Genomic DNA, 26,295 nt, shown 5'->3' with positions numbered 1-26,295 from the left:
ACTGATGCCTTGCTCCGCGTTCGGCTTGCCTGACTGTGGGAGGGCCATTGCAGGGCTGGGGAGGGATCGAGGGGATGGATATTGCTTGGACTTTAGGGTGTGCCTGGACACACCCGGCATACCCCTTGCGCACACCTATGGTCCTAGCTCGTAAGGACTTGTGGGAACAGAAATAAAAGTTCAGCATCTCCAGGGCTGGATCGGCAGCTCATGTCATATTGGTACGATCCCATCCTGGTGATGCTAAATCCAACTTGTGCAGTTTGACGACGCGGCGCCCGCAATGTCATCTCTTGTGGTTTGTAAATCTTTTCCTTCGTTAGCACGAGTGAGTATAAGATGGTCATCTGGTGGTAACGTCCCCTCAATCACGTGTTCTGCCTCAAATCTCATGTTGCGGCACCAATTCTTTGAACATTTTTTTGGTGTCTGCACGTCTGCGCATGTGTGAATGGATGCTGTGATTAGGGGTGCGCGCTTGTGCGCAGCTGTGCAGATAAAAGCCATTTTTTTGTTTTTAAATAAAGCAGCTAGGAAAGCATTTTTGAACTCTGCATGAAACAGTGGGAGGGTGACCGTATGAAAAGGAGGACAGGGCTCCTGTGTCTTTAACAATTGTGTAGAAAAGGGAATTCCAGCAGGTGTCCTTTGTATGTATACAGCACTTGGTGAAATTCCCTCTTCATCCCAACAGTTAAAATTGCAGGAGCCCTGCCCTCTTTTGTATCTGGTCAGTCTAGTATAGTTCCTGCAGCATTAACTGTTGTGATGAAGAGGACATTTCACCAGGTGCTGCATGCATACAAATGGCACCTGCTGAAATTTTCTTTTCTATGCAACTGTTAAAGATGCAGGAGCCCAGTCCTCCTTTCCATAGGGTCACCCTAGTGTGCATAATTACAAGAAAATAGTGCAATAGGGACAAAACGCAGCATTTGCAACTCAAAAGAAGATGCTTGAGTTGCTTTCTTTCTTCTTTCCTCCATTGCCAAGTTTGGAGGCCTGCACTAACTGTAACCCTTGGTGAGCCCTGTTGTGTAGGCTGCAATTGTCTGTGGACACTCACCTGGGCGTTGAACAAAAGTCAGGCTTACTTCTGAGTAGCGTCTTCTTCTTTTCCCCTTTCAGTAGGGGTTCCGCAAAGCTCGGTGCTTGGTCCGTTGTTGTTTTCTTTATACATGTTGCCCTTGGGTAATCTTATTCAATCTCACGGCCTCCAATATCATCTGTATGCCGATGATACACAATTATATCTTTCATCTCCGGATCTTTCTCCTGATGTTCACGATCGTATCTCGGCATGTCTTTCAGATATCTCCGCTTGGTTGCTTCATCGTCGTTTGAAACTTAACATGGCAAAGACTGAATTGCTTGTTTTTCCTCCGAAACCTTCTCCTCATCTCTCATTCTCTCTTACTGTCAATGATGTTACGCTTACTCCGGTCAAGGAAGCTCGTAGTCTTGGCTCTATATTTGATTCCTCGTTCTCCTTTATTCCTCATATTGAGGCAGTAGCTAAATCCTGTCGTTTTTTCCTGTATAATATTGCCAGGATTCGACCATTTTTGTCTGTCTCTTCTGCCAAGACTCTTGTTCATGCATTGGTTATTTCTCGGTTGGACTACTGCAACCTTCTTCTCACTGGCCTTCCTTCTTCTCACATCAGTCCGCTGGTCTCTGTTCACCACTCTGCTGCTAAGATCATCTTCTTGGCTCGCCGCTCTGACCGTGTTACTCCACTTCTGAAATCTCTTCACTGGCTTCCAATTCACTTCAGAATCCAATATAAACTTCTCCTGTTGACCTACAAAGCTTTTCACGGTCTAGCTCCTTCCTATCTCTCCTCTCTCATCTCACACTATCGCCCCGCTCGTGCTCTTCGCTCCTCTGATGCCATGTTTCTCACCTGCCCAAGGGTCTCTCCTTCCCTTGCTCGGCTTCGTCCATTTTCTTCCGCTGCCCCTTACGCCTGGAACGCTCTTCCAGAACATTTGAGAACTACAAGTTCAATCGCAGCTTTTAAAGCTCAGCTAAAAACTTTTCTTTTTCCTAAAGCTTTTAAAACTTGATTTTGCTCTGACTTTATACTGTTAGTTTTACCCTACCCAGTGCCTGTTTGCATTCTCTTCCCCTCCTTATTGTTTTATTATGATTTTATTAGAATGTAAGCCTATGCGGCAGGGTCTTGCTATTTACTGTTTTACTCTGTACAGCACCATGTACATTGATGATGCTATATAAATAAATAAATAAATAAATAATAATAATAATAATAATAGCGCTGCGTAGTGATTTATGGACATGTTTATTCCTTGACCTCCCAAACAGCAACTGTTGTTTTTTCTTCCCAGGGCAGCTTACAAATAGATAAAACGTTAAAAAAAAAAACACAGCTTAGCAAGACAAGAAAGTGGAACAGACCTCCACTGTTAAATCTGCTTTATTAAGTGTGTGTGTGTGCTCGACGCCTCAAGGGGCACTTCTGCCAGTTAGCTTGTGCTTTTCGACGGCCCCGTCAGCTCTTGCGAAGGCAGAGGCCTGGGCTGCTAATACGCGCTGGCGCACTGAGGGCATGGAGCGGGAAACGGCCTCTTCCCACGGGACTGCGGGTCTGCCGAGAGCCAGGCCTGTGCGGCTGCTGCTGCCGTGCCGATGCTAATCACCCCTGTGGAAAGGAGAGCGGGAGACTTGCCTGGAGCTTGCTTGGCTCACTTAACAGAACGAGAAAAAGTTGTGGCGGTGGCAGTGGTGGGGGTGATGGCCTTTTCGAAAAGAGGCCCGCTGTGCACAAGGCCGGAATATTCTCGTGGCAAATCCCGTCGGGTGTCAGAAGGCGACAGCGTTCCATTGGGGTTGGGGCGGCCCTACCACCAGCTGGAACGAGGCAGTTGCCTCAGGCGGCAGATGTGGTGGGCGGCAGCAAGACGTTGGAGGCTTGCTGCTTTCAGGGGATGAGGATGCCATGCCATTGCCAGCGTTGAAGAAGGATTCAACCGCCAGCCCAGTCGGCTTTTGTCCATGGAATGAGAGGGGGCGCCATCTTGTCCTTTGCCTCAGGCGGCAAAATGTCCTGGGCTGCGTGGCGCCTTGTGTGCGGTCAGAATACTCAGGAGCTCCTCACGAAGGGCTACCACTTATCACGGATTGTGACCCTCAACCCACGTCTTCAGAGACTCCTGAGGCCACGTCCTCTCAGGAAGAAGTCCTTGAGACAGTGCTGGGTTTAGGAAGAAACCAAGTAAGCCATGAGGCTTAAGGCCTCGTATTACGAGGGACCTCTAAATACATTGGAGATAACTCAGTTGTAAGATAACTAAGATGATCAAGGTGTCTCCCCTGCCAGGTAAGTATTAACTAAGATGAAATCACTTTGGCTTATGTATGTTGGAGATTCTGGTGTGACCTACACCTAGGGAAAAGAACCAATGATTTTGGTAGGCTGGAGTGCTGGGCTGAAAACAACAGAATGAAATTTAAGCGGGATAAATGCCAAGTTCTACATCTAGGAAAGGGTTCTACATCTAGGAAAGGCAACGGCCGACAGAAAGCTCTGGCGTGGGCTGGTCCATGAAGTCACGAAGAGTCGGAAACGATTGAACGAATAAACAACAAAAACATCTAGGAAATAGAAACCAAATGCACAGTTACAAGATGGGGGATACTTGGCTCAGCAATACTACAAACGAGAAGGATCTTGGAATTGTTGCAGATCACAAGCTGAATAGGAGCCAACAGTGCGATGCGGCTGCAAGAAAGGCAAATGCTATTTCAGGCTGCATTAATAGAAGTAGAGCTTCCAAATCGCGTGAGGTGCTGGTTCCTCTCTATTCGGCCCTGGTTAGGCCTCATCTAGAGTATTGCGTCCAGTTCTGGGCTCCACAATTCAAGAAGGACGCAGACAAGCTGGAGCGTGTTCAGAGGAGGGCAACCAGGATGATCAGGGGTCTGGAAACAAAGCCCTATGAGGAGAGACTGAAAGAACTGGGCATGTTTAGCCTGGAGAAGAGAAGGTGGAGGGGAGACATGATAGCACTCTTCAAATACTTAAAAGATTGTCCCACAGAGGAGGGTCAGGATCTCTTCTCGATCCTCTCAGAGTGCAGGACATGGAACCATGGGCTCAAGTGACAGGAAGCCAGATTCCAGCTGGACATCAGGAAAAACTTTTTTGCATGTTTTGTTAGGGAGTGCATTCAGAGAATTTTATTTTTTTGAACATTTACAGAATACTCAGTCATAAAGGACATTGTTATATTCATTTATTTATTAGACACTGACGCCCTACTCCGTGTTCGGCTTGCCTGACTGTGGGAGAGCCACTGCAGGTGAGGGGAGAATTGAGGTGATGTTTATTGCTTGAGACTTTAGGGTGTGCCTGGGCACATCCGGCACACCCCTTGCGCACACCTGTGGGAAGAGCTGGCTCTACTGCTTTGGAGACGTAGGGTGCAATCCCGTGCGTGTTTAGACAGGAAAAAGTCTGACAACTCCCAGTAGGACTGGTTGGGGAATGCTGAACATTACAGGACTCCTCCCCCCTCAGTGACTAAACCTGCATAGGGTTGCTCCCTTACTCCATTTTTTAAAAACTTACTTTGACTTTATGCGGCAAAAATACTTGTACTTTTATATCGTGGTTTTAAGCATCCGTATTTGATATTTTAGGCCAGTGGTTCCTAAAGTGGGCGGTACTGGCCCCTTGGGGGCGGTGGGATTCCACAGGGGGGTAAAAAGGTCTTTTCCGAGAAGCACCTCTCCAGAAGGTCTTAAAACCCAGAGACATTTTTATGGGAGAAGGTAGTTTGGTCCCAAGCCATATAGGGGAAGAATCCACGCATGTATTAACACCGTTTAAGAAGAGTCCTTTTAATGGTGAATTAGAATGTTTCAAAAGCACCAAAATGCTAATGAAGAGACATACCGTGCTTGGTGTGCCCCGCCATGTCGGCTGCAAAACAGAGGCTCACTTTTCCCTCCCTCCCTCGGCAAGCCTGCGGCAGGTGCTTCGTATTTTGAATAAATATTCAATTAATTGTTACTGTTTTGAATTTTATTGTTATTATCTTCTTTAGTGGGTCGTTGAAAACCACTATTCTGAATAATGATTTTTATAGTGTAGGGTAGGGGGCACTGGGCATGAGTTTGTGGAACCCAGGGGGCAGTGAGCTGAAAAAGTTTGGGAACCACTGTTTTAGGCTGTACCGTGCGGTTTTAGCTTTCGCTACTGGCAGTATAGAAATTAAATGAAATCAATCAATAGGTCAATGAATCCAAACATGTTGCCCGTTTTTGATAGAGCTCCGAATTCCAGCAAGCCTGCCGTGTTCCCATCACATCCGGAAGATCTGAAGAGGTGCGTCCTCCATGATTTCAGGGTTTTTTGGACTGCAGACTTCACAGCTTGGGAAAAATATTTCCAGAGTTCTTATGTTTTCTCTTTGCTTTAATTTCTCTGGATATTTGGATGTGTGGAAGGAAGGATGGGCTTTGGTACCCACGCTTTTCCTGACCTCTGGTGGTGAACGTTACAGTCTAAGAAAAGACAATTGTGTCCAGGCCTTACCTCGAAAGGCAACGATCCAATCGCAAAGGAGACCCACGCACCCTTAATATTTGTCTCTTCGGTTTGTCACAATCCGTTCCCCTGCCCGTCTTGCAAGGAACCTTTGGCCTACTTTTTTCCTTAAATTAAACAATCTTTATTTGTATCATTTACACAATTGTTATTTACAGTCAACAGGCCCTGTCAAGTGCAAGCATATTGATAAAAATACATGTTAAAAGAAAAGGATACAAAATTAGTCTGCTTCTCTTGGGCTGAGACCCTGACACTGAAAACAACAGTGAAGGAAAATAACTTTTTGCATGCTCGGAGGCATCCTGTTTTTATTAGTCTGCTTCTCTTGGACTGAGCGCTTGACACTGAAAACAACGGTGAAGGAAAATAACTTTTTACATGCTCAGAGGCATCCTGTTTTTATTAGTCTGCTTCTCTTGGACTGAGCGCTTGACACTGAAAACAACGGTGAAGGAAAATAACTTTTTGCATGCTCAGAGGCATCCTGTTTTTATTAGTCTGCTTCTCTTGGACTGAGCGCTTGACACTGAAAACAACGGTGAAGGAAAATAACTTTTTGCATGCTCAGAGGCATCCTGTTTTTATTAGTCTGCTTCTCTTGGACTGAGCGCTTGACACTGAAAACAACGGTGAAGGAAAATAACTTTTTGCATGCTCAGAGGCATCCTGTTTTTATTAGTCTGCTTCTCTTGGACTGAGCGCTTGACACTGAAAACAACGGTGAAGGAAAATAACTTTTTGCATGCTCAGAGGCATCCTGTTTTTATTAGTCTGCTTCTCTTGGACTGAGCGCTTGACACTGAAAACAACGGTGAAGGAAAATAACTTTTTGCATGCTCAGAGGCATCCTGTTTTTATTAGTCTGCTTCTCTTGGACTGAGCGCTTGACACTGAAAACAACGGTGAAGGAAAATAACTTTTTACATGCTCAGAGGCACCTACCCATTTTTTATTAGTCTGCTTCTTTTGGGATGAGATCTTGACATTGAAAACAACAGTGAAGAAAAATAACTTTTTACATGCTCAGAGGCACTCTCTTGACACTGAAAACAATGCTGAAGGAAAGAAACGTTTTATGTTCTCAGAGGCATCTACCTATTTTTTATTTTTAGTCTGCTTCTTTTGAGATGAGCCCTTGATACTAAAAACGTTGAAGGGAAAAATAACTTTTCACATGCCCAGAGGCACCCTCCTTTAAAAAAAAAAAATGTCTGAAACTAGACTGAATTAAAAAGTTCCAGGCCTAAGGGCGTTAGACTGGGATGCAAAAGCATTTTAAAAACACCAATGGCAAAACAGAGAATAGAATAGAAACTATAATTTAGAATATTTGATGCCAGAAGAAAGAGGAAACAGTTATAATATCAGGCAGCACGAAAAGCTTTTTAACATGTGAGTTTCCGTAGTGTAGCGGTTATCACGTTCGCCTCACACGCGAAAGGTCCCCGGTTCGATCCCGGGCGGAAACATAATTTTCCTTTTCTTAAACTTCCCAGTTTAAATTTTCATGAAGCCTTGCACGTCTCCTAGTCTACCTGAGTAAGATATATGCATGCAGTTATGGCCTTAATATTGGTGAACAATGATATAGCAGGGACAATAACGGTGAGTGCTTTGGGGTGAGTGTTTTGCAAAAAGAGCATTAAAAAGCATGGAGGAATTGGATGCATGATCAAAGAAATGCAAACCGTTTTAGACCTAGGAAAGAGTCATTAAATGTTAAGATGCTTTCTGAAATAATAAGGAGTATTAAGGACATTAAAGGAGGAAAAAAACTTTGTTGCGTTGGCCGGGAATCGAACCCGGGTCAACTGCTTGGAAGGCAGCTATGCTAACCACTATACCACCAACGCTACTGCTGAGAAGGCCGGGATTTTCCCATCCTATAAGAATGAACACCACAGGTGGGCCGTACCACCTTATAACCTAAGGGGGTGAGAACTGTTGCTTCCCAAATTTTTTGCTCTTTTAGATGCGTGAATAGCAGCACTAGCCATAGAAAGCGCTAAAAAGAAGAAGAAGAAGAAAGAAATAGGAGACAGCCGCCTTCCTTCATCTATTCACCCTCCCCTTTCGGGCGGGATGGAAGGTTCCACCCCTCTGCTTCCGAAAGTGGTTCCTTCCAAGCAAAGACGCGCCTCCTGTCTCTCAGCGATTGGAAGCACCTCTTTGTTCCCCCCGCCTACTTTTACGAAGTGGATCCTTCCTCCTCAACTAACCCCTCCCCTCCCCTCCCCTCCCACATGGTCCGTTCCCGTTCTCATAGCAACGCCTCCCCACCATTTTCCTTGGTTTCTTCCAACTCCTTTTTTTTTTAATTTTTCGTAGACCAAAGAAACTGCATAATAGCAGATACTATTATTATTATTATTTATTTATATAGCACCATCACATCTTTTTTTCATTAAAAAGATATAAATAGATTTTATTATATTACATATTTCATTTATGTGTTGTCCTATTTTTAATATATATATGTTAAATATATATTAAATATATATATATTTAATATTAATATATACACACACACGCAGCTATTTATTTTATCCCCCCCTGTGCTCCTGTCGAATGGTTCCTCCCAACCGCCTTTTCCAACCGCTTTTGTCACCATTCCCACCCCTGTCAAATGTCATCAAATGGCTCCTTCCAACTGTCACACAACAACACCCCCCCTCTTTTGACGCAAAATGGCTCCTTCCGCCCTAACATCCCGAGTCGCCGCTTTTCGTTTCCTCTCATGAGAAGAGATCTCGCGAGATTTCCCCCCCCCGCGAGAACGGCGGGGAGCGAGAAAAACTAAGCCCTTCAACCTCCCCTCCGTCTCGGCTTCAACATCTCGCGAGAGGCCGTGACGCGTTTGAGAGTCCCGGCCGCCTCTTTCCCTAACTCTCGCGAGACTTTGGGAAAAGCACCCACCGACGCAGCGACAGACGCGGCTTCCGGTTCCGGGTGGAAAGGTCGCGGTGGGAGGCTCGCAGAGGCCGGCGGTTTCCCTTTCCCCTCCTTCCCTTCCCCCGTTTCCGGCGCTCCTGAGCCCCCAGGAAAGGACATGGAGCGGGAGTGAAACCGCCGCGGGACCTCCCGACCCCTTCCCTCCCCCCTTTCCCCGCAGCGGAGGAGCCGCGGCCTGGCGGAGGCCGGCAAGCCAACGGAGTGAGTGATGGGCGGGAGGGAGGGGGCCAAGCAAGGGAGGCCCCGCCCCCTTTTGGGTGGGGTGGGTGGGAGTGGAGCCCCGCCCCTTTGAGGAGGTGTGGGAGCCCCGCCCTCTTCTGAATGGAGGGGTGGGTGTGGGGGCTTGCTTCGGCCACGCCCCTAGAGCGTGCATATGCAAATACAATGCGTTCTGGCCGCGCCCTTAATCGAGGAGGGGCTTCCCCTGACCCCGCCCACCCCGCTTCATTTGAGCCACGCCCTCAAATGAAAGGCTCCTCAGTTCTGGAGAAGGAATGGGCGGGGCACCTTTTGGCCACGCCCCCTCATGGAGGATGGGAGGGGCTTTTGCACTGGCCACGCCCTCCCTGCTGCCACCAGCTTGAGAAAGGAGGTGTCTGTCTTTGGCCCTCCTTCACGCCTCCCCACCCCTTGGATGTGGGCAGATGTGCAAGATTTGCCCACATCCAAGCATTGTTATGCTGCTCCTCAACCAAGAAGCCTCCCGTGTCGTCGATTTAACGAGGCAGCCCTTGCCTGCAGGCGTAGGAACTAAAAAAGGCACGATATACAAGGAAGAAGGAATGGGGAGGGAAGAGGAAGAAAAAAAAGAGTTCCAGTCGCTCTGCACGTCTTCCTATCGGGGTGTGTGTGTGTGTCTTGAGCAGGTGAATCTTGTCCTGGTTCTTCTCCAGGTATCTCCTGTGGGGATCATGCATATTCACCGCTATCACCAACAGGAGCCAGTGAGGTGTAGTGGTTAGCGTAGCCGTCTCCAATGCAGCGTCCTCCAGATGTGCACATCCTGTCATCCCCCCCCCCCAACATTTCTGCTGGGGGTGATGGGAGCAGTAGCCCACCACTGGTTAGGGAAGACCAGTGTCAGAGTCCAACGTGGGGGAGACCCAGGTTCAAATCCCCGTTCAGCGGTGGTGTTCTCTGGCTGACTTCGGGCCAGTCGCCAGCTACCAGTTATAACCTACCCCGTTGGGTTGTGGTCATGATAAATGAGGAAGGGCGAAGAACCGCGGAGGTGATGCATTGGGGTCCTTGGAGGAGGGGCGGAATAAAATTGCAGTTGGTCAATCGATCAATGCCATCTTTAGCTCTAAATAACTGAAAACGGTTTGGCTCTTCATGAAACTTTGCCACCAGACACGTTTATTGGGTCGTTGAGGTGGAACTGCAGAAGGTCTTGGGTTCTTGCTTCTGGAGAGACCGGCGCTCTCTTTAAGAGGAAATAGCCGGGGCCTGTCTGGACCTTTGCACCGAAGATAATAAATACAATATTGTAAGGGCCTCTAGAATAATGCTTCAAAGGCTTTCAGCCCATCCAAGACACTCCGGCCATATCTTGGGAGCTAGAATTATGCTCTGCACCCTTCTTAGGGGATGGAGAGTGGATAATTGCAGGGCGCCCTAAACTAGCAAATTCCAGAACATGGGGCTTCAAGATGAGGCTTTCTGTAAAATTCCTTTCTGAAGGAGGATCCAGAAGATGGGCAGTCAACTTGTAGCCCTCCAGTGGTTCCGGCCTGGGACTCCCCTAAGTCCTAGCCAGTGGGGAGGGATTATGGGAGTTGTAGGCCGCGACTTCCGGAGGGGCACACATTTCCCAGCCCGGTCTAGAAGTCGTTTCGGCTTCACACCCAAGGTGGCTGTGTCACTCTCCTCCTACCCGATCCTTGCATTGCACTCAGGCCTTCTGACCTTCCTTGTCCTTATTAGGGGCAGAACTGGGGTCGGGGGGTCGGAAAAGAGGCTTCGCTTAGTAGCATATCATGTGCAAAAGCTTCAGTTCTCAGCATCTCCAGGTAGGAAGGGGAATATCCCCTGTCTGAAGTGCTGAAGAACCGTTGTCTGTCTGTGACCTTGATGAACTCGTGTATCCTTGGGACTGTGCATCCTTGAGTCCATGAAAAGTACATTCCTTTCTGTGAGTGATGCAGCAACAGCCCACGGAGCAGAGCTTTTGGTATACTGAGTCCCCTGCCATTGGATATCAGGCAGCCTCTCTTGTTCCATTTCTGGCGACTTTTAAAGACATATTTATTTAAGCAAGCCTTCCCTGAGTAAAAGCAGCCGCGGTTTTATTACCGTTTCACGCAAAATATTTTAATCTGTTCATATTTTGCCTGCCCCCTGCCCTCAGCCATTGTTCACAGCTCAGGAACCTGTTTTTAGACGTAGAGCGGTTTATAAATGCTGTAAATAAATGAATGCATTTCTAAGACTCAGACTGAAAGAACTGGGCCTGTTTAGCCTGGAGAAGAGAAGATTGAGGGGAGACATGATAGCACTCCTCAAATACTTAAAAGGTTGTCACACAGAGGAGGGCCAGGATCTTTTCTCGATCCTCCCAGAGTGCAGGACACGGAATAACGGGCTCCAGTTACAGGAAGCCAGATTCCAGCTGGACATCAGGAAAAACTTCCTGACTGTTAGAGCAGTACAACAATGGAACCAGTGACCTAGGGAGGTTGTGGGCTCTCCCACACTAGAGGCCTTCAAGAGGCAGCTGGACAAGCATCTGTCAGGGATGCTTTAGGGTGGATTCCTGCATTGAGCAGGGGGTTGGACTTGATGGCCTTGTAGGCCCCTTCCAGCTCTGCTATTCTATGATTCTATGACTAGGAAGCGGAGACCGACCCTGTGTGGATAGAGAGAGGGTCTTTGAGCTCTGCTTCCAATATTGTAACACTGTGGCTCAGATTTTGGTGGGGGATTATGCATTCTGTCATTATAAAGCAGTAATGGGGGAGGGTTTCCTTCTAACATTGATATCATCGAAAACGTTTCACCAATCTTGCTGAAATTTACATGCGCTGGAAAGAAATGTTGGTTTTACATACCCTGAAAACTTCAAGAAGATTGGTGAAAGATTGAGGGAAGGAGGGCAGTTTAAAGTACAAAAGAGAAGGAACCTCTCTGAATCAAAATGTTTCTGGTAATATAGGGTGGCGATTTTTTTCTCCAGGAAATGTGGACTATTGAGACCCTTACCCATTAATCCAGTGGTGGGGTCTTCTTCCTCCTTCCTTCTAGTTGGTGGAATGTCTTAGCCAAACTGTGTCCAAGCAATTACACACCCTTTTCTGTTTGGTTCCCCACCCCTTTTCTTCCTGATCTAGTTTCTTATCCTGTCCAAGGCTCGCTTAGCAGTTGATGCAGAAAATAAAGAGGGCTCGGCTGGAAAACGAACGTTCAGGAAGTTGGAGAAGGTAACTTTCCTACGCCGACTTGGCTGGTCTTCGGAGAAGCCGGATCTGTTGTCAATTCAGGGGTTTCAAAAACAACCAACCAGGGCTGAACCTCTGGGTTTTGGGTCTGGGTCAAGAAACTTCAATTCTCTACTCTGAAATCATGCAGCTCTATAAGTAACTCTGCAAACAGGTCTCCTCTATGTAGCATAGAAGCGCTTCCTTTAAACGTTACGAGTTTGGCGGTTCTCTTTATCCTCCCCCCTTTCAGAATCTGGAGGGGCTGCTTGGCAAATCGTCGCGGCTGGTGAGGAAACACTTCGGGTGAGCTAGACCGGCCTTCCTCAACCTGGGGCGCTCCAGATGTGTTGGACTGCATCTCCCAGAATGCCCCAGCCAGCTGGCTGGGGCATTCTGGGAGTTGTAGTCCAACACATCTGGAGCGCCCCAGGTTGAGGAAGGCTGAGCTAGACAGATATTGCGTTCTTCCGCCCCCACCCCAAGTTGTGGGAACGTGGAGTTTGCCGAATCAAAGGCCTGAGTGTTCACCAGAGCAGTGGCAGGACATTTTGGTCCTTTATGAAAATCCAAACGCACCTCCTCATCCCTTCCACACACGCACACTCGCTCAGTGTGAAGAAAGTGGACCGAGAGAGGGTTGTCTCCCGCTTTCAAAAATTTAGGACTTCAGGTGGCAGGGGTTAAGGACAGACGAAAGCGAGGCCTTCAACACACAACGTAGGCGTTGTGTTGGATAATGTCCCAGTACAGTTTGCCTAGTGGGTCAGATTTATTTATTTTATTTTATTTTATTTATTTCAGCATTTTTATGCTGCCATTCAGCCAAAAAAGGCTCTCACGGCGGCTTACAAAAGTATTTCTTGACAGTCCCTGCCCACAGGCTTACAATCTAAAAGACATGACACAAAAGGAAAGGGGATTGGGAGGGAGGAGGAGGAGGGGGGAAAGGAAAGGAAATTCAGGCACTACAATCTTAGTTGCAAAGTTCAGCAGTGGCAGTTGGTAGGAGGAGGGAGGGGGCTCTGAGCTGGAGCTGGGCCCAGGCATGATGGAGAGTTGCCTGGCTGCTGCTTCCTCCCTCACTGGTGGCCTCTGCAGAGACAGTTGGTAGCAGGAGAGAGGGGGCTCTCAGCAGGAGCTGGGCCCAGGCACGATAGAGAGGTGCCTGGCTGCTGCTTTCTCCCTCACTGGTGGTCTCTGCAGAGACAGTTAGTAGCAGGAGGGAGGGGGCTCTCAGCAGGAGCTGGACCCAGGCATGATGGAGAGGTGCCTGGCTGCTGCTTCCTCCCTCACTGGTGGCCTCTGCAGAGCCAGCTCCTGTTCAGCTCTTAGTCGGAAGCGTTTTTGATGCCCACCAGCTGATATTCAGCATTTAGGAGGTTTGCCCCCTTGGCTCATGACCCGTCTGCTCTCTTGTGACATGTCAGCCTGTGTGGATCAGGGTTGTCCTTTGGAAGGAGCCAGCATAACACAGATAAGGCGATAAACGTTTTAGTAAATGAAGGCGGTACATAATCTGACTTTCCAGCTGAGCAATGGCGGCGGCAAAGGAAATTAATCAGGCTCTGTAAATAAAAACTTCTACCCCAACCTGGTGACTTCCAGGTATTTTGGACTTCATCCGCCCAATCCAGCATGGTCAGGAATTCTGGGTGTTGTAGTCCAAAACATGTATTTATTTGTTTATTGATTACGTTTGCGTAGTGCCCAATAGCTGAAGCTCTCTCGGCAGCTCACAAAAATTAAAACCACAAAATACAAATTGAATATAAAACGAAATGGCTTAAACCCGCAGTATTAGTAAAGTGCAACCGGAGCAAAAACCGGTGCAGAGATTTAAAATGCAGTCGCAGGTTTAAAACAGCAGAGCTGAAAACTGGAATGCCAAAATGCGAAAAATGCTTGGGAAAATAAAAGAGAAAAAGAAAAAGGGGGAAGAACGCCAACACAGTATACTGCATTTTATATTATGCTTTTATACTATTTGTTTTATGTTTTGAATGGTTTTTATGGTTTTAATTTTTGTAAACCGCCCAGAGAGGTTCGGCTATTTCATAGAATCATAGAATAGCAGTGTTGGAAGGGGCCTACAAGGCCATCAAGTCCAACCCCCTGCTCAATGCGGGGGGTATAAAAATGCAATAAGTAAATAAATAAAAACGTAGGGAAATAAATGTATCCATTTGGAATAACTGTTCACAACACTATTAACAAGAAGCAAAAGGGGGGAAAAGACTCAATGCTTCTGTTTCAGATATATACATGAATATAAGCAGTAAGCATCAAGGTGGAATTGATGATTGTGGGATATAGGGCCACATTTGCTGTCAATCCCCCACGTCATGGGAATATAATTTCAAATCCCTCGAACTGTTCTTAATGGGTTGTCTCAGCTCCCTGGACTCTTGAAAGGACCCTTCGGTTTTTCTTAAGAGGATTGTATGGCTGTCTGTTCCCGGAATTGCTTTAAAAAACGATCCTTTCAAAGGAGTTTTCTATAGAAGATTGAGGGGAGACATGATAGCATTCTGTTGAGTTATGGCTTTAGAAGCTGTTTAGTTATTGCAGAGACTGGGTTTCTGGCACATAACCTTTTGTGTTAAGTCTCTACAGAGACTAGAAGAGAATGCAGCGGTTCTCAGCCAAGTCAGCAAAGATGTGAATTAAGACAAAGATTCTTGTAGGTTGAAATAAACCTTTTACTGGCAAATAAATATATAATTTAGTTATGGCAGTACAGATACAAATACTTACAAACGGTCAGTCAATACAGCTCACATGAGGGACATGGAAGTTATACAGGAACTTGAAAATACATTTACTTTTATAGACAACCTGTACAATGACGCAACTCCTTGCAAGCCTTAATTGAAGACAATCAGTTAGACAATTATTCAATTATGACACTCAATGTCCAGGTGTAGAGTTGACCTTTAAGTTTCGGCTGAGTCCTCTGTTCCTCCAGATCCTCAGCAATTAACAAAGCAATGGAAAACATAACCAGGATCCATTCCAGGATCCAACACATTCTTCAAATACTTGAGAAGATGTCACACAGAGGAGGGCCAGGATCTCTTCTCGATCCTCCCAGAGTGCAGGACACGGAATAACGGGCTCAAGTTAAAGGAAGCCAGATTTCAGCTGGACATCAGGAAAAGCTTCCTGACTGTTAGAGCAGTATGACAATGGAACCAGTTAACTAGGGAGGTTGTGGGCTCTCCCACACTAGAGGCAGCTGGACAACCCTCTGTCGGGGATGCTTTAGGGTGGATTCCTGCACTGAGCAGGGGGTTGGACTTGATGGCCTTGTAGGCCCCTTCCAACTCTGCTATTCTATGATTCTATAGAAGAGTTACTGACGATGCAATGAAAAAAGATAAACTGAAACGGTCTTTTGCTTTTTGTTGCATCCTTGGTCCGTTAAAGGTGTGTATGCGTGTGGCCTTGAGACAGGCATGTGTTTAGCCGTGTTTGAACACTGACGCGGCTGGCCTTGAAGGCCCTGTCCCCGATAGGGCGAGATGGGGGCAGGGGTGGGTCTGAAGGCAATCCTTGTGTTTTTCTCAGTCGAGACGGGTCTTGTGTTGCCCTGGGTCCTTGAGCTTCTGTGACTTTCCCTTCCTTCCTGATCCCCGTTTTCTGTCGCTTTGGGATGAGGAGTTCAGTGCTGTTCGGCCGATGCTTAGTGTAAAATTCTGGATTTATTTTTTTCTGGACTCCGGACGGCCCATTCTCATGCCCTGCTGTCTTCCCGGCCCTCTCGGTGATTGCAGCTTGGCTTGTGCTGCCAGCGTTGTCTGGATCGTGAAGCCCGTTTTCCGCCTTCCGGACGTTCCGGAGCGGTGGGCTAGTTTATTCTGGAAATGCCAAGGTTTCGGTGGGTGCGGTGAGCCTGCGTTTCTGGCATCTAGGTCTGCTCCCTTTTCTTTCAGTCGTCTTGGATCAACCGCTGACTCCTATGCTTGTTTACTCAGAAGTAAGCCCCGCTGTGTTACAACGCGGCTTACTCCTAGGTAAGCGTGCATGGGGGTGCAGGCTTCGTGTGCTGTTTGGAGGGGTGTAACTGCGCTCTGCAACAGAATGTTGCACCGTTGAAGTGCTTCTCTTCCCAGATACTCCATTACATTCCCCTCCCATTCCTTTTCATAGAATCATAGAATAGCAGAGTTGGAAGGGGCCTACAAGGCCATCGAGTCCAACCCCCTGCTCAATGCAGGAATCCACCCTAAAGCATCCCTGACAGATGCTTGTCCATCTGCCTCTAGTGTGGGAGAGCCCACAACCTCCCTAAGTCACTGATTCCATTGTCGTACTGCTCTAACAGTCGGGAAGTTTTTCCTGACATCCAGCTGGAATCTGGCTTCCTTTAACTTGAGCCCGTTATTCCGTGTCCTGCACTCTGGGAGGATGGAGAAGAGATCCTGGCCCTCCTCTGTGTGACGACCTTTTAAGTATTTGAAGAGTGCTATCATGTGTCCTGCACTCTGGGAGGATGGAGAAGAGATTTATTTATTTATTTATTTATTACATTTCTATACCGCCCAATAGCCGGAGCTCTCTGGGCGGTTCACAACCTGCGGTGCTAGGTTTCCGCATGTGGGGAGGGTTTTCTAGATAGAGCTGGGCAGGGTTTCGATGCGATCCACCCACCTGCAGGCTGAATTGGTTGAAGATGCTTCGCCGTTCTATGAAGCGTAGAAGCTCCACGGTGAATGATCTCACTCTGCTTTTGTCCCCCTGCCTAATTTCTTCTCCCTCTCTCTGGCCTTCTTTCTCCTAGTTCCTTGACCAGTTCGGGAGGAAGGCCGAGGATGACGGCGGTGGACGCTCTGCCGGATAGTGCCGAGGGGGTGCAAATGGAGGACACGTCGGCGTCTTGTTTCCAGGTGGAGAAGCATTCGTGGGAAGGGCTGCGCGATATCATTCACGGCAGCCGGAAGTACACGGGCATGATTGTGAACAAGGCGCCCCATGACTTCCAGTTTGTCCGGAAATCGGAAGAATCGAGCCCTCACTCACATCGGCTGTATTATCTAGGTGAGACCAGCTTTGGGGCGGGGATGGCGGTGCTGTCCTTCGGGCTGGAGACACGCAAAGGTCCGGGTTACTTGCCGGCTCTGGAGAGTGGGCCAGTCAGAGGGAGGAGCAGCCAACTGGTTTCTCTGCATTTTCCATTTCTCCGTTCCCCTCCACCCCGCATCCTTTTCACTTTTTCACCGTGCAGAAGAATCGCAGCCGGGTGCACCACAACCGGCTGCACCCCTCCCAACCTGACGCCCTTCAGGCGTGCTGGAATTCCAACTCCCATCATCCCCAGCCAGGGTGGCCGTTTGTGGGCTGGGAATGATGAGCATCGCAATGCAACACAGGTCAGAAAAGGCTGGCCACGTGCATGAAGTTCTTCTCCCCTTCCTTCTTGACGTCACCTGTGAGCTTCCAGCGCCAACCCCCTGCTCAATGCAGGAATCCACCCTAAAGCATCCCTGACAGATGGTTGTCCAGCTGCCTCTTGAAGGCCTCTAGTGTGGGAGAGCCCACAACCTCCCTAGGTCACTGATTCCATTGTCGTACTGCTCTAACAGTCAGGAAGTTTTTCCTGATGTCCAGCCGGAATCTGGCTTCCTGTAACTTGAGCCCGTTATTCCATGTCCTGCACTCTGGGAGGATCGAGAAGAGATCCTGGCCCTCTGTGGGACAACCTTTCTAGTCTTTGAAGAGTGCTCTCATGTCTCCCCTCCATCTTCTCTTCTCCAGGCTAAACATGCCCAGTTCATTCAGTCTCTCTTCATAGGGCTTTGTTTCCAGACCCCTGATCATCCTGGTTGCCCTCCTCTGAACCCCCTCCAGCTTGTCTGCATCCTTCTTGAAGTGTGGTTCTCAAAACTGGACGCAATACTCTAGATGAGGCCTAACCAGGGCCGAATAGAGAGGAACCAGTACCTCACACAATTTGGAAGCTATACTTCCATTAATGCAGCCCAAAATAGCATTTGCCTTTCTTGCAGCCACATCACACTGTTGGCTCATATTCAGCTTGTGATCTACAACAATTCCAAGGTCCTTCTCGTTTGTAGTATTGCTGAGCCAAGTGTCCCCCATCAAGGTGGTGTACAGGAATTTAAAACAACATCACCTTAACGCCAATAAAAGCAATAACCATTAAAAACTGCGCATTTTAAAAGACCGGGCTGGAAAGACGGGTCTTCACACCCTTTCTAAAGGCTAAGCATTGGTGTCCTTCTTTCTCCTTCTTTCCTTGCCGCTTTCAACAGGAATGCCGTACGGAAGCAGGGAGAACTCCCTCCTCTATTCCGAGATTCCCAAAAAGGTACGGAAGGAAGCCCTGCTGTTGCTGTCGTGGAAACAGATGCTGGATCACTTCCAGGTGAGGGGTCAACGGGTCAGGTGCTGAGCTCCATGTTGCTTTGTCAGCGGAGTCCGGAATTGCACGCTCTTCCAACGAATACAAAAATTACACCCTTATTTTGCATTCAGACTAAATCTGGTCAACTCCGGCATGGAGCCGTGGGGACACAGTCTCCTTGGAATCCATTACCCTCCCCACTCCCACCCCTGTTTTTAAACCTTTTGCTAGTTTTTTCTTTAAAGTTTAAAAACAACAATGGGAGGTTAGTATGGTGTAACAGAAAGCAACAGACTCCAAAGCCACCCTTATTTCCAAGAATGTCTCTGTGTCTGCGTTCAGACAACACGACAGTCGGGGGTGGGGTAATATTTATTTATTTATTTATTTATTTATTACATTTCTATACCGCCCAATAGCCGGAGCTCTCTGGGCGGTTCACAAAAATTAAAAACATTAACAGTATAAAACCATCATATAAAATGCAATAAAAAAGCTCAACCCGATAAAAACAGCAGCAATGCAAAATTACAAATTTAAAACACCATGTTAAAATGTATTTATAGACTGTTAAAATGTTGGGAGAATAACAAGGTTTTCACCTGGCGTCTAAAAGCATATAATGTAGGTGCCAAGCGAACCTCCTTAGGGAGCTCATTCCACAGCCGGGGTGCCACAGCAGAGAAGGCCCTGCTCCTGGTAGCCGCCTGCCTCACTTCCTTTGGCAGGGGCTCACGGAGAAGGACCCCTGAAGATGACCTTAGGGTCCGGGCAGGTACATATGGGAGGAGGCGTTCCAAGCCTATGCGGCAGGGTCTTGCTATTTACTGTTTTACTCTGTACACCATCAATGCTATATAGCACCATCAATGCTATATAGCATTGATGGTGCTATATAGATAAATAATAATAATAATAATAATAATAACCTGGCCCCAAGCCGTTTAGGGCTTTAAATGTTAATACCAGCACTTTGAATCGGGCCCGGACCTGGACTGGCAGCCAATGAAGTTGTAGAAGGACTGGCGTAATGTGATCTCACCGGCCAGTCCCTGTTAGTAACCGTGCTGCCCTGTTTTGTACCAGTTGAAGTTTCCGGACCGTTTTCAAAGGCAGCCCCACGTATAACGCATTGCAGTAATCCAAACGAGAGGTTATCAGAGCATGGATCACTGTAGCTAGGCTACAGTGATATCAGCTAATAATAATTAATAATCAGCTAAACCATTGTATATCTAGCGGGTAGTCCCCACGCAACGTGATGATAATCAACCCTGGTGTGGATTAGGATCATTGTTGAGTTGACTCGCTCACCCCCCCCGCCCTCTCTTCCCCACTCAGTCCTCCTGCTAGTATCCCATCAGGCATTGCTGCCAAAACTCTGTCCCGCACTCTGGGCTAGAGCGGCAGCCATTTGCAGCTCTGTGGCCGACGAAGTAACCCATGGTGGCCGAGAAATACCGAACGGTGCCCTCCACACAACACGATAACCCAGGGTGGTTCAAATAGCGGACTCCGGACAGCGTTGGTTATTTGCCTTGGTTATTTCGGCTAAATAACCAACCGTTGGTTAAAACAAAACTGCCTCCGCACAGTAACCCATGGTGGGTTAAATAGCCAACCGGTGACTGTGTATTTATTTATTTATTTATTACATTGATATACCGCCCCATATCCGAAGCTCTCTGGGTGGGTTACAGAAGTTAAAACCAGTAAACGTTTAAAAAGTGTACAAAATTTAAAAATCATCAGAAACATAAAAACAACAGTATCCATTTTAAAACGACAGTTCTGGGGTCCGTTAAAAAACAAACGTAGCGTTGTTAAATGCTGTTAAAATGCCTGGGAGGAGAGAAAAGTCTTGACCTGGCGCCTGAAAGGTAACAGTGTTGACGCCAGGCGAGATCATTCCGTAATTGAGGGGCCACCACTGAGAAGGCCCTCTCCCTTGTTGCCACCCTCCGAGCTTCCCGGAGGAGGAGGACCTTAGAGGTTGAGCGCAGTGTACAGGTAGGTTCATGTCGGGAGAGACGTTCCATCAGGTATTGTGGTCCCAAGCCATGTAGGGCTTTATAGGTTAAAACCAGCACCTTGAATTGGGCTCAGAAGCGTATAGGTAGCCAATGCCAGTGGGCCAGAATTGGTGTTGGGGCCCTGGAGCGACTTCCTAGCTTGGCCACAGCGGCACAGGTGCTAGTAACCTCGAGTCTAGACTACTGCAATGTGTTCTACATGGGGCTGCCCTTAAGACTGTTCCAGAAGGCTTTATAGGTTAAAACCAGCGCCTTGAATTCGGCTCGGAAATTTATTTAAACTGCCATCGGTTATCGTGTTGTCTGAACCCAGTGTGTGGGTCTTGTATTCTTAGAAAATAAGGTGGCTAAATGCCCAGAAAAACAGGCCTGGTTCAGGGCCCGTGGGCAGCAGTGCCCTCGGCCCCCCACCCCTGCGGCTGAGGCCGCCCCCGCTCTCCAGGTGCGGAGACTGAAGCGTGAGCGAGCGCCGAGCTCGAGGTGACGCTGTAGCGCTGCGGCGGAGTTCTCGTGCGCCCGTTCTCTGCTGCGCCGCCCTCCTTCACCCTCTCTGGCTCTCTCCGCTTTCCCCCGCAGGCGACCCCTCACCACGGAATGTATTCCAGGGAAGAGGAGCTCCTGAGGGAGCGCAAGCGGCTGGGCGTCTTCGGGATCACCTCCTACGACTTCCACAGCGAGAGCGGCCTCTTCCTTTTCCAGGCCAGCAACAGCCTCTTCCACTGCCGGGACGGCGGAAAGAACGGATTCATGGTGAGGCACTTCGCCGTGTCCCGCCTCGCCCCCCCCCCCAAGTTCCAAGTCCGGAGCGGCCCCGGCGGGTGTCGCTTGGCGGGGTCTCTCAGTTCCACCCTGGGGCCCGATTCCGCACGGGTTTTCCGGGTCTTCTCCCGGCCCTGCCACGGACTCCTGGAGTGGCTTTGCACGTTCATAAGAACATAAGAGTATTGCATCCAGTTCTGGGCTCCACAATTCAAGAAGGACGCAGACAAGCTGGAGCGTGTTCAGAGGAGGGCAACCAGGATGATCAGGGATCTGGAAACAAAGCCCTAGGAAGAGAGACTGAAAGAACTGGGCATGTTTAGCCTGGAGAAGAAAAGATGGAGGGGAGACATGAGAGCACTCTTCAAATACTTGAAAGGTTGTCACCCAGAGGAGGGCCAGGATCTCTTCTCGATCCTCCCAGAGTGCAGGACACGGAATAACGGGCTCAAGTTAAAGGAAGCCAGATTCCAGCTGGGCATCAGGAAAAACTTCCTGACTGTTAGAGCAGTACAACAATGGAACCAGTGACCTAGGGAGGTTGTGATCCTCTCTCTCTCCATCCTACCTAATCCCATCGAATCATAGAAGAGTAGATCTGGAAGGAGCCTATAAGGCCATCGAGTTCAACACAGGAATCCACTTTAAAGCATCCCTGACAGACGGCTGTCCAGCTGCCTCTCGAAGGCCTCTCATGTGGGAGAGCCCACAACCTCCCTAGGCAATTGGTTCCATTGCCGAACTGCTCTAACAGTCCGGAAGCTTTTCCTGTTGTATTGTCGTCTGCTTTAACAGTCCGGAAGTTTTTCCTGACGTCCAGCCGGAATCTGGCTTCCTTTAACTTGAGCCCGTTGTTCCGTGTCCTGCACTCTGGGAGGATCGAGAAGAGATCCCGGCCCTCCTCTGTGTGACAAGCTTTCAAGTATTTGAAGGGTGTTATCATGTCTCCCCTCAGCCTTCTCTTCTCCAGGCTAAGCATGTCCTTTTCTTCCTTTTCCTTCCCCTTCCCCCTCTTTCTTTCTCTCCCTCCCCTCCCCTTCCTTTCCTTTCATAGAATCATAGAATGGGAAGGGGCCTCTAAGGCCATCCAGTCCAACCCCCTGCTCAGTGCAGGAATCCACCTTAAAGCATCCCTGACGGATGGTTGTCCTGCTGCCTCTCGAAGGCCTCCAGTGTGGGAGAGCCTTTGTGAGCATTCGCCTTCTCTGCCTTCAGGTGTCCCCGATGAAACCTCTGGAGATCAAGACGCAGTGCTCAGGGCCCCGGATGGACCCCAAGATCTGTTCCGCCGACCCGTCTTTCTTCTCGTTCATCAACAACAACGACTTGTGGGTGGCGAACATCGAGACGGGGGAAGAGCGCCGACTGACCTTCTGCCAGAAAGGTAGCCGCCTCGCCCTTGCGCCAACCGCTGAAAGGGAGGCTCGCTGACCTGTAGGCCTCCTCTTTGCTCTTTTCCGGCAGATGATATTTCCTTGCCGTATCGCAAGCGCTAGGCCCGCAGCCTTCCTCAACCTGGGGCGCTCCAGATGTGTTGGACTGCATCTCCCAGAATGCCCCAGCCAGCTGGCTGGGGCATTCTGGGAGTTGTAGTCCAACACATCTGGAGCGCCCCAGGTTGAGGAAGGCTGCAGCGGCTAGGGAGACGGCAGCTAGTTGGCGAATATGAGAGAGGTAAACGGTGGTGAAGTCTGGAGGGACCTGCGTGGGGCTGGGCGGCAGCTCCGTGGCAGAGCACGCTGCTTGTGTGCGGACGGTCCTGGGTTCCGTTCCCGCGATCTGCCTTTAAAGGGATCAGAGAGCAAAGCCCCTTCCCTGGAGATCCGTTAGCAGTCAGAGCAGGCCGTACAGAACGGTCTGCCCTAAGCCAGCTCCCTGCGTTCCTATTTCAACCACCTCTTTCTTCAGGACCATGGGGACTAGACGCTTTATTTAGGGGAAAGACCCCGTAGCCAAGAGGCAGAGCAACTTTAAAATCTCTTCACTGGCTGCCAGTTAGTTTCCGGGCGAAGTATAAAGTGTTGGTGATTACCTTTAAAGCCCTACGTGGTTTGGGTCCAGGTTACCTGCGGGATCGCCTTCTCCCGTACAATCCGCCCCGCACAGTCAGGTCCTCTGGGAAGAATTTACTACAGAGGATCTTTTCTTCTGCCACTCCCAGACTACGGAATGGCCTGCCAGGAGAGATCCGCCAGCTTAATGGTGTTTCTTAATTTAGAAAAGCTGTAAAGACGGATCCCTTCCAACAGGCCTACCCTGTTGAATTTTAAAGCGCCTTAAAAGATTCTAGGATTTTAATAATGTATTGTTTTTATGTTTTTAATTAGTTTTATGTATTTTATATTTTTGTATTCGATCCAGAGGGAGAGGTGGGTAAGATGATATTATTATTATTATTATTATTATTATTATTATTATTATTATTATTATTAGCGTGCTCAAAGGCCCAGCGTCAATCCCAGTGTTGGAGAAAACCAAGGGCTCTCGGACACTCTTTCTGGAGAAAATCTCTCATCCTGGGCCCTGGAGAAAGGGCCTCACCCACTGGTCCTGGGTTCGATTTCTGACCAATCTAGCTAGGACTGGGAAAAAACCCATCTGAAACCCTGGAGAACTGCCACCAGTCGGGATAGACGTGGCTGAGCCGGCCTGGCGTCTTCCTCTGCTCCTCTTTAAACCATCCCTTGATGCAGAACCATGCCTTAACTTTTATTTTTGGGTGAGGCAGAGCCCCGGCTTTGAACGCAGGAGGTCTCAGACCTAGTCCCTGGCATTTCCAAGCAGGGTGGAGGAAACACTCTTTGCCTCAAACCATGGGCAGCTGCTGCCGCTCGTCGTAAGCTAGAAGGACAAGTGTTTTGACTCTGTGTAAGACCGCTTCCTGTGTTATCGTGGAGAGCCGCTGCCAGTCAGAGCAAAGCATGCAGGCCTAGGTGGATCGGTGCAGAGGCTGGCATACGGCAGGCTTGTGTGTCCAGTGCCCTGGCCAAAGCTCTTCGCCTGCCTTTCTTCCGCAGGCTTATCCAGCGTGCTGGAGGACCCCAGGTCGGCAGGGGTGGCCACTTTCGTCATTCAGGAAGAGTTTGACCGGTTTACAGGGTACTGGTGGTGTCCCACGTCTTGCCAAGAAGGTGAGTGTTGGCAACGTGGCCTCGATGTCGAAGGGTCCGTTTTGTGGCTCACGGAGCGGCGGGAGCTGGGAACCTGAGCCGGAAAAGAATCTGGAGCGAGGCTTAGAGTAGGCAGAAGGCTAGGCGAAGGCCGACGGTCCGGTGCGTGGTGTTTCTATGGGGAAATTTCTGATACTCAATAGACTGCTGCGTGCCTGTTTCTGTCGTGTAGTGGCAAAACACCTGGAGAACATCCCAGGTTCAAGTGGGGGGAGAGAGGTGAGGGCAGGGTCTTCTCAGTGGTGTCCCGGTAGTTTTAGAAAACCCAACTACATTGAACTGGGCCCCTCTGCAGTGAAATAAGCAAAGCGCTGTTCAATAAAACCATGGGTAGTCTCCAGCGTTGTTGTATTAAATGTTCCCCGCCTCGATCCAGATGGAGAGGCAGGTAATAAATATTTATTGACGTTTCCAGCCTGCTTATCTCGCGAATGCCGGTGATTTACAACAGGAATGCCCAGGTGGACATCAGGAAAAACTTCCTGACTGTTAGAGCAGTGCGACGGTGGAATCAGTTACCTAGGGAGGTTGTGGGCTCTCCCACACTAGAGGCATTCAAGAGGCAGCTGGACAACCATCTGTCAGGGATGCTTTAGGGTGGATTCCTGCATTGAGCAGGGGGTTGGACTCGATGGCCTTGCAGGCCCCTTCCAATTCTGCTATTCTATGATTCTATGATTCTATGATTCCTCTTTCTTTCCCTTCCTCGCTCCTTCTCTTCTGTTTCCTGTCATTTTAGTCTGCAAGCCTCATGGCAGGAACCCCCCCCCCTCTTTTTATTGATCTGTGTGGCTTTGGGAGGCTATTAACTTCCTGAAAAGCAGGATAAAATTCAGTAAATAGCTAGATGAAGAATATGAGTTGAGCTTTAAACCGGCCTTTAAAACTCATCTGTTTTGGCAGTGTTTTCTCCGAAGACTTAATGCTACTGGTTTTGGAATCGCTGAGCTGTTCTAAATTGTCTTTGTGGAATGTTTCTAGCCTCTTTTTTTTTTAAGCTGCTGTTTTATAATTCTGTTAACGTTTGGTTGGTCTTCGTCGCCTTGCGAGGCAACCAAGAAAATAAATAAATTGCGCTTTCAAGGAGTCGACGGTGCAAATGTCTCCCTGTTTACGCCGCCACAAAGCATGCCTGCGATTCATAGAATCATAGAATCATAGAATAGCAGAGTTGGAAGGGGCCTACAAGGCCATCGAGTCCAACCCCCTGCTCAATGCAGGAATCCACCCTAAAGCATCCCTGACAGATGCTTTAGGGTGGCCGCCGTGACCGTTTGCGGGAGCTGCCTTGACAGCAGCAAATTTTCTCATCTTGCCTATTTGATTCTAGGTCCCGAGGACTGGAAAACATTCCGGATCCTGTACGAGGAGGTGGACGAGTCGGAAGTAGAGGTCATCCACGTCCCGTCTCCTGCGCTGGAAGAACGGAAGACGGACTCCTATCGATATCCCAGAACAGGTCAGTGGGATGAAGGCGAGGAGAGGTTTCTTTGAGTGGACGTCCGCTCTGATCCAGTTGGGTTCTTTGTACATCAGCGATGCCAAGCCCTCCCGGGGCCCAAATAGGGCGCGACCACACTTAGAACACCAAATCACTTCAGGGAGCAGGAGAATTAAGAATAAAACTGCTGGGATCATCTTGCCTTTACACAAATCTATGGGGCGACCACACTTGGAATACTGTGTACGGTTCTGGTCACCGCAGTTAAAAAAAAGGATATTACAGAGCTGGAAAAAGTGCAGAACAGGGCAACGAAAATGATGAAGGGGCTGGAGCATCTCCCCTAGAAGGGAAGGTTGCAACGGCTTGGGATTGTTCAGCTTGGAAAAAAGGAGGCTGAGGGGAGACGTGATAGAGGTGGACAAAATGTTGCCTGGTGCGGAGCATGTGGACGGGTTAGGCGTTTTTCTCCTCCTCCCATAATACTAGAACCCAACGGGGTCCTTATCCCATGAAGCTGATGGGTGGGAGATTCAGGACAAATAAAAGGAAGGACTTCTTCACACAGCGCAGAGTGAA

General features: G+C 48.7%; 1 protein-coding gene and 2 non-coding genes across 4 annotated transcripts in view; 2 read left to right on the top strand and 1 right to left on the bottom strand.

The window, feature by feature from the left end:
• Positions 1 to 6,974: 6,974 nt before the first annotated feature.
• TRNAV-CAC (transfer RNA valine (anticodon CAC)) lies at positions 6,975 to 7,047 on the top strand. Its single transcript has one exon. It is a non-coding gene; the product is annotated as a tRNA-Val (tRNA).
• A 312-nt stretch (positions 7,048 to 7,359) lies between these two features.
• TRNAG-UCC (transfer RNA glycine (anticodon UCC)) lies at positions 7,360 to 7,431 on the bottom strand. The gene has a single exon. It is a non-coding gene; the product is annotated as a tRNA-Gly (tRNA).
• Positions 7,432 to 8,531: 1,100 nt separating this feature from the next.
• The window catches only part of DPP9 (dipeptidyl peptidase 9), a 53,102-nt gene continuing 35,338 nt past the window's right edge, over positions 8,532 to 26,295 (top strand). For both annotated transcript variants that reach the window (XM_063147213.1, XM_063147214.1), the window contains exons 1-8: positions 8,532 to 8,731; positions 11,860 to 11,949; positions 16,730 to 16,986; positions 18,222 to 18,334; positions 20,923 to 21,096; positions 22,321 to 22,489; positions 24,123 to 24,236; positions 25,606 to 25,734. In XM_063147213.1, coding sequence (XP_063003283.1) covers positions 11,894 to 11,949; positions 16,730 to 16,986; positions 18,222 to 18,334; positions 20,923 to 21,096; positions 22,321 to 22,489; positions 24,123 to 24,236; positions 25,606 to 25,734 — 1,012 coding nt within the window. In that variant the 5' untranslated portion in view covers positions 8,532 to 8,731; positions 11,860 to 11,893. The remainder of the gene's footprint in view (positions 8,732 to 11,859; positions 11,950 to 16,729; positions 16,987 to 18,221; positions 18,335 to 20,922; positions 21,097 to 22,320; positions 22,490 to 24,122; positions 24,237 to 25,605; positions 25,735 to 26,295) is intronic.

Source organism: Elgaria multicarinata, chromosome 23 (genome assembly GCF_023053635.1).
Source record: "Elgaria multicarinata webbii isolate HBS135686 ecotype San Diego chromosome 23, rElgMul1.1.pri, whole genome shotgun sequence".
Taxonomy (NCBI): domain Eukaryota; kingdom Metazoa; phylum Chordata; class Lepidosauria; order Squamata; family Anguidae; genus Elgaria; species Elgaria multicarinata.
This window is presented reverse-complemented; position numbering and strand designations above follow the sequence as displayed.